Source organism: Dasypus novemcinctus, chromosome 1 (assembly GCF_030445035.2).
Source record: "Dasypus novemcinctus isolate mDasNov1 chromosome 1, mDasNov1.1.hap2, whole genome shotgun sequence".
NCBI lineage: Eukaryota > Metazoa > Chordata > Mammalia > Cingulata > Dasypodidae > Dasypus > Dasypus novemcinctus.
The window spans coordinates 157,163,084-157,175,719 of record NC_080673.1 but is presented as its reverse complement, the minus strand read 5'-3'; the positions used below and the strand labels follow the sequence as shown (position 1 = coordinate 157,175,719).

Here is a 12,636-nt window from a genome sequence, read left to right as displayed (position 1 = left end):
TAGAAAACTTCAATATGACCTCAACTCCCTGAACCACATGCCTTCTATTCATTCTTTTTATGTCTATTTATTTCAGCATCCTGGAATACAATTTTTGCCTGCCTTTTAACTGTAGGAAAACCCCAGACAGATGCAGATAGTATTAGGGAACGGGGGCTAGACAGATACATACCTGGGACACCTAGGGACAAGAAACATCATCGGGAAGCTAACATCACTGGAAAATTGCGTTTATCATAAGTTCCCTCAGAATTCCTTCTATTGTAAGTGGGCAGACATTTGGAGAATGTGTTCAGAACCCCTAGAGAAATCATTGCTCTGCCTTCAAAGAAGTCCATTGTCTCTGTTTATTTTTCCAGTTGGGGGTCTACAAATTTGGGACAGAAGTAACTTGCTCTGGACAATAAGGGAGACTCATGGTAATTCCACCTGAGATTTTCCCTCTTTACTACTACATAGCTGCCTCTCTAAATAAATGTTGAGGAAATATTTAAAGAATGTTCATTTCAAATGTGGCAAATTATTGGCCTGTCTTAGGCTGCCAACATGTCTTGGTCCAGCCCAGGTTAGAGACATAAGCCACTGCCACAGGTTCAAATGAGTCAGAATCCACAGGTTCAAATGAGTCAGAATGCCATCCTTGATAATTACAGAAGTTAAGACAGCACCCTAGCGTCTACAAGAGTCATTCTCTTAAGTATCTGCATTCTTAAACTCTCTGAAAGCAAATACTTTTTTTTTTTTAAGATTTATTTATTTATTTACTTCTCTCCCCATCCTCCCCACCCCCCTGCCCTGGTTGTCTGTTCTCTGTGTCTATTTGCTGTGTCTTCTTCTTTGTCCGCTTGTCAGCAGCACAGGAATCTGTGTTTCTTTTTGTTGCGTCATCTTGTTGTATCAGCTCTCCGTGTGGGCAGCACCATTCTTAGGCAGGCTGCACTTTCCTTCGCGCTGGGTGACTCTCCTTACAGGGTGCACTCCTTGTGTGTGGGGCTCCCCTACAAGGGGGACACCCTTGCGTGGCATGGCACTCCTTGTGTGCATCAGCACTGCGCATGGGCCAGGTCCACAGGGGTCAAGGAGGCCCGGGATTTGAACCTCGGACCTCCCATGTGGTAGGCGGACGCCCTAACCACTGGGCCAAGTCCACTTCCCAGCAAATACTTTATGCTTACAAAACCATTAACTCTTTTTTCCACTGGGAGCGCTCGTTCAAGACATGCATAGCGTATTACCCCCTAGACACCACCAATATTTTTGCTTCGGGCAAAAGACAACAAAAAAGAGCATTCAGTGATGGCCTGATATTGAGAGGGGATGGGGGAGAGCATGTTTCTCACTTTTATAGATTATCTCATTTAGTTCTCACATTGAGCCAGGGAAGCAGGCATTGTAGTCCCCATTTTACAGACAAGGAAGTTGAGGCTTGGAAATGTGAAGTAATTCACAGGTCACACAGTGCTTAAAGAATTTGCCCAGGTCACTCAGTTAGCTCGGGCAGGGTTGTGACATAAATCCATACCTCCAAAGTGCATCTACTTTCTAGGACACCAAGATGTTCTGCAGTTTTTATCTGGATATTTTCATACTTACATCATCACTTTAGCCTCTTCAATGAAATCCTCTTCAGACATGGAGCCTTCGTTGACGGCCTTGATAGCTACCTGGACGTGAGCTCGCCATTCGCCTAAATACACCACTCCAAACTGGCCGCTTCCGATCTCCCTCACAAAAGACAGCTCAGACCGATCTATTTCCCATTTTTCTGGAAAAGTAAAACCTCCATGTTACAAGTAGAAAAAAAGAACGTTAACGTTTTAGAGCTAGAAAATAATTAGGAATTTTCTAGGCCCATTCCCTTATTTTACAGAGAGGTTAAAATTTTTATAAATGAGAATGGAAAAGACCTGTAACCATATTTAAGATCTGTAACCATATTTAGTACTCTGATTTTTATTTAAATGTGTAATTCAAGAAAGAATGCTTTCAAGTTTAGAAGTATTAATACAAACTTTTTACTTGAAGAAGAATGTACAACAGATTACGGATATCAAAATGGTTTCTCTTTCAGGGGACCCAGGCACTTTTCTGTGTCTTTCTAAACTAAAACTGTCAAAAGTAGTCCTGGGACCTAAAATATTTATGTCTCTACTCTATTTTACTAGTGAGTAGAATTGTGAGGCAGATAAAATTTGTGATGGCCCCCCATTTCAGTTCTATCTTCTGTTCCTCCTCCCACTCCTGTTTTTCTGCTTTGGTGTCACATCCTTAGGGAAAATCTAAGCAATTATCTAATAAACATGTTCAATGTTATCTTTCTAGCTTACATATACCTAAAGGTATGTCTGGAATGAGATTTATGACACTGTATATTTTCTCATTCAATAAAAGCAAATCAAGGAAAATGAACTGTTTTAAAATAATCCTCTTACGGAAACTGAGAAGCAGGAAAGATTTAGGGCTTAGCATTTCCTTTTATATAGCAATACTGCTATCTGCTGGAACTTTAGAATAATACATTTAAAAGAATTGTAAAGGCCAATAGCATCTTGTAACAGTTTTGCAAAGTACTGGCCCTCCCAAGAATATGTAAGATTTAAAAGCAGCTTCAAGAGGATAATATGGGAGAATATATTCATGACCTTGAGGGTTGGCATAGATTTATTAAAGAGAATATAACCATAAAGGAAAATATTGATAAATACATCTCATAAAAATCCTGTTGATTGGGAAAAAAATACCATTAAGAGAGTGAAAAGGTAAGTCACAAACTGGGAGAAGATATTTCTAAAATATGTAACCAACAAATAATTCCAATTCAGAATATGAATGAATCAATTAGAAAAAGCCCTGTTTCTTTAAGGGTAAAAAACTGGAATTGAGTATTATTATCTCACAAAAGAAACTAAACCAAGAAAATGTGGCATAATAGAGAAATGCAAATTTAAGCTATAATGAGAGACCACTAAAAGCTCACCAGATTTGCTAAAATGTGGAAGGAAGAGACAGCGGGAGGGAAGGGAAACAAACTAAGAATACCAAATACCGTTGTTGTTGTTGTTTAGGAAATACCAGGGACTGATCCAGGACCTTGTCTGTAGGAGGCAGATGCTCAAATCACTGAGCCACACTCACTCCCCAGCAAATACTGTTAAGGCTGTGGAGCAACTGGAACTCTGATACAGGATTGAACAGAATGTAATTTGGTAATGCTTTTTTGGAAAACTGACTGTATGTATGAAATGCAAATACTATATGACCCAGCAATTCTACTCACGAATATACCTAACATATGTTGGAGCAAAAAATGTGCACTTAACTTTACCAAAAGATATATACAAAATGCTTATAACATTTGTAAGAGTCAAAAATTGGCAACAACCCAAATGGACATATACAGAAGCATGGGTAAGTCAACTGTGATATAGTCATACCATTTAGCAGTATACCACAATGAAAACTATACCTGACACCATGAATGAAATGCACAGACACAATGATGAGAGAAATAAGCCAGACACAAAAGAGTGCAGAGTGTGACTCCATTCATGTAAAGTATTCAAAGCCAGGCAAAACTAATTGAGTTATATACTAATGAATTGTGCACTGTACTGTATGTATAAGTTCAGTAAAAGAAATAGAAAAATTTATTCTTTAAAAATTAAAGTGAGCCATATGTAACAATTAAGTTTTTAATGGTGGAATTCTTTAAACTACCTATTTTATTTATGGGGCAGAGGAATAATCCAGGTATCCATAACAGTCTCAAGTCACTGCCCTTCTATCCCATAAACATAAACATAATGAGACCCCAAGTCCAAGTAACCTGCTACACAATATAATTACGTTATTTTTCTCAGTATATTCTGACTTCCACTAACAAAAGAAATTTAAAGGAAGAAAGTGTCACCAAATTAGAAAACAGGATTTGCTGGCTCTTATTCTTACATATCTGCAAATCCCACATTCGCTAGGAAACTGCGCCAATCAAACTTTGTGCAAATACTATTTGAAAAGAGTGAAGAGTCCACTTGTGGCAGCCCCAGGTTGTCTTGGGGAGCAATCATTTCCCAGTCACCCCTACAGAAAGCAACAGCCCAAACATTCAAATAGAAGGAAGCGTCACTTGTCAAAAGAGTGAAGGTTAAGGCTGGTGGTGATTTACAATGAAATTTGAAGTAATACTGAAGTATACTTAAATTATTTGTAAAATTTAAATTGCCTGTATGAGGTACTTATGTTAAAAATCTCAGAAATATCAAGAGGGTTTTAAAACTTTAGAAGAAATGTATCTAGGTAGACATCATACAAAAATTGAGAATTTAAAGAAATCTATAGGGAACTTGGGATAAATTATTTATGGGATTTAATATTTTACTTTAGCAAGTATGTATACTTTACCATAGCTAAAACCAGCTGTGGCTGGCAAACAACTCCCCATCAGCCCGACTGGATAGCGGAGACGCGTCATGAGGCCTAGGAAGAAAGAGAAATAGGCATTTCAAACTTAATTACTCATTTAAAATAAAATAAAAAAGAAATATACCAGAAGATACCATCATTTTAAAAAAATAAATTAAGAATAAATAAATCTTTAAAAAAATAAATAAATCTTTAAATAAATAAATAAATAAATTAGGTTAAAGATGCAGTCTACAGGTTAGTCTGTTTGCTTGATTTTCCCATTTGAAAAACATTTTTCATAAAATAGTACATGCTCATTATATACAATTTACAGAATCCAAGGAAGTATAAAGATGAAATAAGATCACTCACAAAACTTTAGAGATATAATGTGATCATTTTGGTGAACATCTTTGTAAAATATCCATATGTACATTTGCAAGCATATATATTCTCCATTACATTTTACCTAAATGGAAATGTTTTGCTACAAGCTTTTAACATTCAATATGTAACTGACATATGCCAATGACTATAAATAGACCTTAAAGTCAGTTTCAAGATTTCACTACTGTAAAATGCTACAACCAATGTTCTTGAACATATATTTGTATGCACATTGTGGCAGTTTGGTATTGTTTATGAATTCCAAAAATATATATTGGATTGTGTTTATAAATGCTCTGTTCCTCTGGGTGTATTAGATTGTTTTAGATTCAGAGGTTTCATTTTTACTTTACTAAATCAAGATTAGGGCTTTTACTGGACCATGTTATTAGGGTGACTTGGTTTGAGTCCCTGCCCCTGCCCTTTGTGGGGTGTGTAAATGGATGCTCAATCAAAGACAGGAAAGTGAAAACATGGGGAAGGAGAACACAAAGAGTTTAGTTTTGGGTGCTGGAGCCCTGGGGAGAGAGAGGCAATCCTTATGTTAACCTACAGCTGAGAATGGAAGGAGTTGGGGCCACGGAGCCTTAGTAGGAAGAGGAAGGCTGAACCCTCACAGAGACCAGCAGCCATCTTGCTCCAACATGTGGCAACAGACTTTGGTGAGGGAAGTAACTTAGACTTTATGACCTTGTGACTGTAAGCTTCTACCCCAAATAAATGCCAACAGATTTCTGGTACTTTGCATCAGCACCCCTTTGGCAGAATAATACAGAATTTGGTACCTAGAAACGGGGTGATGATTTTGCAATTACCAAAATGCTGGAACGGTTTTATAAATGGGTAAGGGGTATTTTTTGGATGAATTGTGAAATGCTTGATGAAAAGGCCTAGAGTGCTTTGAAGAGACTGTTGGTAGTAGTATGGATGTTAACAAGCTTTTTCTGAGGCCTTAGAAGTAAATGATGAAACTATTATTGGAAACTGGAGGAAAGGCAATCTGTATTTTAAAGTTGCAGAGAACTTAGCAAGATTAACTCCTGATGTTTTATGGAAGGCAGAATTTGAAAATGGCGAGCCAGGACTGTTAGCTGAAGAGCTTTCCAAAGTAAACTCAGAGAATGTGGCTTGGCTTCTCCTTGCAGCTTATCGTAAAATGCTAGATGAGAAAGATAAGCTGAGAACTGACTTTTTGGCACAATGAAACTGGAAACTGATTCCAGAAATTCCAAGCCTCTGGAAATCAAGCCCCCAGACGACAATGCCCCATTGAAGGACTTAACTAAACTTGGAACTTGTAAATCAGGGTTGAAAAATGCAGTTATCTAGGAAAGACTTGTGGAAAGTCTTACTGTCTGATGGCTTGGACCCTGCTTCCTGCATGCTAAATCAACAAGCTTTTTGCGAGAGCTATATGAACAAAATCACTGTCAGCCTGGAATAAAAGGGACAGAGATGGTTCCTGCTCTCATGGAGTTTACATTCTAGTGAAGGGAAAGAGAAAATAAACTATTACATACTCAAACAAGAAAAATTAAATGATGGTAAGTGTAAGGCAGAGTATTAAAATGTGGTGAAGCGTTAGCAAGTGGTGACTTCAGGGTGGCTCAGGGAAGGCCCTTCTGGTATGATGACAGCTATGCTGACATGGACACCAGAAGCCATCTTACAGAGACCAGGAAGAAGTAATTCAGGCAGATGGAACAGCCTGTGCAAATGCTGAAAACAGAAACAAGCTTGACCCATGTAAAAACAGAAAGAAGCATCTGTTAAGTGCCTGTTAGTTACAATGCACCATTCTAGAATCCAAAGACAAATAAGCAACAGACTGTCCATGGGGACTTCCAGCTCAGTGGGGAAGCCAGGCTGAGAGAGGCAATCCCCATATAAAAGGAATAAGTGCTGGGCTGGGGAAATACCCAGGGTGCTATGGGACACAGAGAAAAAACACTTAACACATCATTGGATTCAAAGGTATCTTCTGAGAGGAAATGACAAGAGCTAAATCTAAAAAATGAAGTTAACCCATGAGAAAAAATGATTAAAGAAATTCTAGGAAGAGGTAACAAGATGAGCTGATACTTAGAGGTTTGAAAAAGGATGATAGGTACTTGAGCAAAAAATGAGAAGTGGGTAAGGGCAAGAAATTCCACTTGAATGGTAGGTAGAATTCTGGCTTGATGGGGCTTGTAAGCCATGCATTACCTCTTCCTGCAGGGAAGAGGTAGCCATTGAAAGGTTCTAAGTAAGAGAGTAAATGGTCAGATTTAGATTTCTGATAGATCACACCAGCACTGGCATAGAGGATGGATTGAGAGAAAGGTAACACTGGAGACAAGACCAGTTAAGAGACTACTACAGTTTTCCAGGTGAGGATTGATTAGAGCAGCACTATCAGGAAAGGAGAGGAAACATAATTAGGATATGAAATTCATTACACTTGGTAATTAATCAGAAGTTAGGCATTAAGGAGAATGGGAGCATCCATTGTAACTCTTGTTTCCAGCACCCATAATTGGCTGCATGATGCCACCATTACTTGGGATAGATGACAGGAAGAGGAGTAGGTTTGGTGGGAGAGCAGTGGTGCAATATGAAGAGTTCCATTTTATCACTGGTCTTCAGGGCCCATGGAACTTCAAGTGCCTGCTGTGTCTACCAGGCAGAAGAATTTTAAAAGGGGAAATGCCTAGGGTGAGAAAAACAGTGATCAAGAATGATTCCTGACGAACACCAGTGATTAAAAGATGAGTAGAAGTAAGACCCATTGGGAAGACTCATAAGAAATGAGCTAAGAGAGAAGAACCAAGAAAGGGTGATGTCAACACATCTAGGGAACAGGGAAGTTCAAGGAGTGAAATGTCAAAGGTAGCACAGAGAACCTGGAAATATGTGGAGTAAAATGTGTCAATAAAAGACACTGAATGTGTCAATAAAAGAGTCATTGGTAAAGTATGGAGTGGTGGAGGCAGAAGCAGACTACAGAGTTTAAGAAGCAAACAGAAGTGGAGACAGTGGATGTGGACACATTTTTCCCAGAGAGTGACTTAGAACAATGTCTACAGGAAGAGGGGATCAAAGAGGTGTTTGGTTTTGTTTTTAGGATAAGAAAATCTTAAGTGGTTTTACAGGCTGAAGGGAGAGGTTTAGAGGAAATGGAAAGGTTGAAGACACAGAAGAGAAAGGAATGGTGGGTGGAGTGGGTGGGATCAAAAGCTTGGAGGGAACACGGTAAGGTTAAGAGTTAAAGGAAGCAGGAGGAGGAGAATGGGGTAGCTCCTGCCCAGTGGCTTCCATTTTCTTAATCAAGCAGGCGGTTGCACTGACAGGAAGTGGATATTAATGGAAAAGGGATCCTGAAGAGAATGGTGAAAGTTTGCACCAGTCTTTACAGAGAGTAGGAAAGGAAGCTTACCTGTGACTCTGAAGACCAAGTTATGGTGGGAGCCCTCCTCTACCTGATCCACATGAAGAACATAAAAAGAAATTTCCTTTAGACCCAAACACTTTCCTCTAACTTCAAAGTCTTGTTCTGTGAATTATTACCAAAGGCTTAGCAATTTTCTATTGCTCTCTGACAGAGGTCTGTCACAGAAAGTGACAAAGAAATTGCACTGTCCTTACTTCTGGCACCTGAATTACCAAAGGCCAAATTGACCAGATGCCAAAGAGTAGAAAGAATAGTTGGAGGTTCCAATTTACAGCCTCTTCTAAAACTGGGCCCTCCAAAATAACCCCACTGACATGATTTGCCTCTTTCTGGCAAGAAAAGGTAATTGAGTAGACTCTGGAGCCAGATAGCCGGTGGATCAAATCCCAGTATAGCCTCTTTGTTACCTGTGTGGCCTGGAGCTACATTCCTTCATCTGCAAAATGGAGATATCAACAGCACCTACCTCATTGATCCGAAGATTAAATAAATACATATACATAAAAGCACCCACAACAGGGTTTGGCAAAAGTAAGTCTTCACTAAATATCAGCTATTTCTGGGTTTTGTCTTTCCTTTTATCATCTTTCTTTCTTGTTTTATTTCTTTTCTACATTCTTTTTTCTTCTAATAAACAGTTATCATCATTATAAATTTTCAACCCTATTTTTCACTTATTCTTTTTGAATATTCTGTTTGGTCCAGTTTTTTATTTTAAAAATTATTTTCATGGTATTTTATATCTTACAAGAAGAGTCTACCTTCATCGTAATAAAAAAAAAAAACTCTAAAGCAAACTATCAAGAAGGAAATGAAAGCCTTCCTTACCCCTAGTCTCAATCCCCAAGGTAAACATTAACAGTTCATAGTCTGTTATAATCTGATCTGTGTAAACATTCTTACTTCAAATATATATGCAGGTTTTTTTCACAAAAATGGGATGATACTCTAAATATACTGCTTTGAACTTTTTTTTTCGCTTAACAACTTATCACTAACATCTTTTCATGTCAGCACATCCTGATCTACCTCATTTTTTTAAAAACCTCACTCACCAGAATGTTTACACTGTTTCTTGAAATTTTTCTTTGATGAAAGAAAAAAAGAGCAGTGTGAAGAGGAAAACTGAGAACTGGTCTCTGATTCGGAGGGCTTCTATCTGTAGCCACTCCATGTCCTCCCCGTCCTCACCCATTCACTTTCTAACCAAACTCTCTGTGTCTATCTAGAATGGACTTGTCCCAGGAGGAGATAAAAAGTTCCTTGGATTTATTCCTGATATTTAGAACCAATGTAATGAAAAGTGATCACTTTCAAAGGAGTTGTGTTTTTTTGTTTTTGTATTTGTTTCTCTGTCAACACAACTCTTCATGAAAGAAATCTAAAAAAACAAAACAAAACATACACACTGCATGACGAGAAATCAAAACAACTTGAAAGTTATAATGGGTACCGAATTCTGCAAAGCTGAGGTAAGAAGATGCCCGATGGGCCCAAAGTGGTCCAGGGTGAGGACTGATAGCCAGTGATGTGATTGTATTTGTGGTGGAAGTTTCCGGAATCCAAAAGCAACAGTTTTGCACAAATAGCAATTATTGCCAACAGCTGGAGAAGGGGGTTAAATAGACTTTGGGTATATTTAGGCCAAACTATCACTATGAAAAGCTGTGTCCTATGTAGCTCTTTCTGTTCTTCAAACAAGGAAGAATAGAGAAAGAGATCTGAATAATTTTCTATTGTAATTATCTAAACTGGAGAAGAAATTTATTGGGCAAAGGGAAGGAAGTCCCTTTACTTACGGTGTTCAAAATCATATTATACTTAGTCTTATGTAAATTTCAAGAACAAATGTATAATGAACAAATGGCCTTTTGCTTCTCTGCCCTCTATCATTTTTTTAAACAAGGAAGAAATGTGTAAGAAAAAGATCTTCCTCTTACCTCCTGACTAGAACAACAGAGAAGCATCAAAGAGGAGGAGAACTGAACAGAAGACAAGTTGTATTTCAAGCTCTTAAGACATTTCCACAGGGAGATTTGCTTCTGTTGAGCATCTGAGACCAAAGATACATTGCCTAGCAAGGGGCTTCTCCTTGTCTCTCCCTGCCTGAAGTTTCTGACTTACCGGCAGCATTGTGCTGGTGATACCAGATCAGTTCAGGAATTGATTGAAAGAGGTGTTTTTCAGCCACATAATACTGTCCTGAGTCATTACTTTTAATCTGATAATGTTTGATGGTAGCCTGAGTACTTCTACAATCAACAAAATGTGAATTAGTACAGAAGCAAAAGATCACTGTGGAATTAAGTCAACATTAAGCAACACAACTCCACCTCCAGAACTCTTAGCCTTGCAATGCTACACACTGAAGAATGGAATGGTTAAATTAGGCATGTGATTCACCATCCCAGGAACATTCCTCATCTATCTGATTGGGGCCTCAACTTCAAACATAACCTCAGTCGGAGTTGTCCAGGTGATAAGTCCAATGTCCAAAAATATAGAGCTCATAATGGACACTTATAAATATTTATTGGCCAACAAAAGTTGGTTAAATGAATGAACAAAGCACATGAGGAAAACCAATACAGGGTGCATTAATGAGCAAGTTACTGCTGTGGGCAACTGGAGCTCAGTCGCTCTAGGAACCTTTGAGGGACTGTGTGGAACATAACTCAGAATTTTCCCACTCCAGCATAAGGAAGCTGGAGTGCGAAAACTCCCAATTCCTCATTGATTGCTCCTGGGATGTTAACTCTCAGGCACTTACAGCCTAGCATTGGGACCTACAAGCTCCTGAGCTAGACAACATCCTCAGGTAGGAAGCTTTCTGAGTACAGGAGAACTCTCTGCACCCTGGGGGTACACTGAGAAATCTGGGGAAATCACCAACAGTGTCTGCTACAACCAATCTAACCTCCTCACTTGATGGATGAGAAAAGGGAGGCAAAGAGAGGGTAAGTAACTTATCCAATGTCAAGAACTTCTTCGGGATAGAAGTTGAGCTGATTAGTTGCTCTGACTTCCAGACCAGGAAATCTTTTTCTTATGCTAATCTTTCACTTATGTTCTCTATGTGATGGCATCCCCATAGTAACGACTGTCCAGTAATTGTTATTTCTAAAGTAACCAAAAACATAATTGCTTACCTTCTAGCTCTTATAAACACAGAAATTGTATAGACTCCCAAATGTCTTGAATCTCTGACAATAAATGCACCTTCCTTGGACTGCAAAACAGTTCAATCATTGTACAAGTTTATTTCTTCTTAGAAAGAAAAATACAGCTACATCTCAGTAATAAAAAACAAAGCTGTATTTACTTGGTATAAAATAATGAGATGGTTTTTATAAGTATGCACAATCTTATCTCCCTTATGGGTTTAAAAGTCATACCTGTAAAATAAAATGTAATTGGGACAAGGATATTTAAAGACCCTGTTCCTAATTTTTTAAGAAAATTTCTGCATTTGAAAATCTTGTACTACATCATTGGTTATTTTTTTTTTTAATATTGATCAGGACTAGATTAAAATATTAATGGCTAATGAGCAGAAAGAACTTCCAGAACAGATTGGCAGGATTGTATTTTGGAAGAAAGGAAACAAGGTAGGTGGGAGGAGAGAGAAAATACCTGGAAAGGCAGAAAGTGGGAAAAGAGACAAGAGACATGAGAAATAGGGAGAGAGGATAGGTTGGGAGAATCTGGAGAGAAGAGTAAGGGGAACCAGTTTAGTTGCTCTGGGAATATGGGAGATGTGAAAAGAGAACTGGCAGGAGAAAAAACATTATATCAAGTTTATTTTGTGTTATGAATTGGGTCCCCAATGACATTCTTTGGGAGACTCCAATAAAGATTTTTAAAATATATATATTTTTAATTGTGATAAAATATACGTAATATAAAAATCATTTTAACCATTTTAAGTGGACAATTCTTCGACAATTCTAAATACGTTAAACCCATTGAAAACTTGTGTAACTTTCACCCCTATCCAATTCCAGACTATTTTCATCATCTTCAAGCTTTTGAATTGTTTTTCAAGTAGTCTTGAACATTGAACTGTTTGGTTTGTTTGATATTGCAAAAGTTTCTGCTTTACTAAGTTTGTTTACAACTTTTAAGAAGTCTCAGAATCTTGTCAAGCCCACTGAAGTTTACATTTCTGAAGTGCTGGTAAGTTGCCTGAGTGCTGCACAAACAAAACAGCATGATCTGAACATCAAAGTGAACATAATACATTAATCATAGTCTTCTACTTCTCTAGCTCCTAGAAAGTTACTAAGATATAAGCATCATTTCCTGGTCAAAAATTTTTTTAACCGAAGGATCTCTTATAGCCATTTGAAATGACAAAAATCAAAATTTTCTTGAATTTTGACAGTATCTAAATCATTGTGCTACTCACTATAGGG

At 38.0% G+C, this 12,636-nt stretch overlaps 1 protein-coding gene across 2 annotated transcripts in view; it reads right to left on the bottom strand.

The window, feature by feature from the left end:
* Positions 1–12,636, bottom strand: part of TXK (TXK tyrosine kinase) — a 72,955-nt gene that overhangs the window by 22,307 nt on the left and 38,012 nt on the right. For both annotated transcript variants that reach the window (XM_004469761.3, XM_004469760.3), the window contains exons 7-10: positions 11,371–11,450; positions 10,346–10,473; positions 4,402–4,476; positions 1,594–1,765 (exon numbers count right to left, since the gene is read on the bottom strand). In XM_004469761.3, the coding sequence (XP_004469818.1) occupies positions 1,594–1,765; positions 4,402–4,476; positions 10,346–10,473; positions 11,371–11,450 (455 nt within the window). The remainder of the gene's footprint in view (positions 1–1,593; positions 1,766–4,401; positions 4,477–10,345; positions 10,474–11,370; positions 11,451–12,636) is intronic.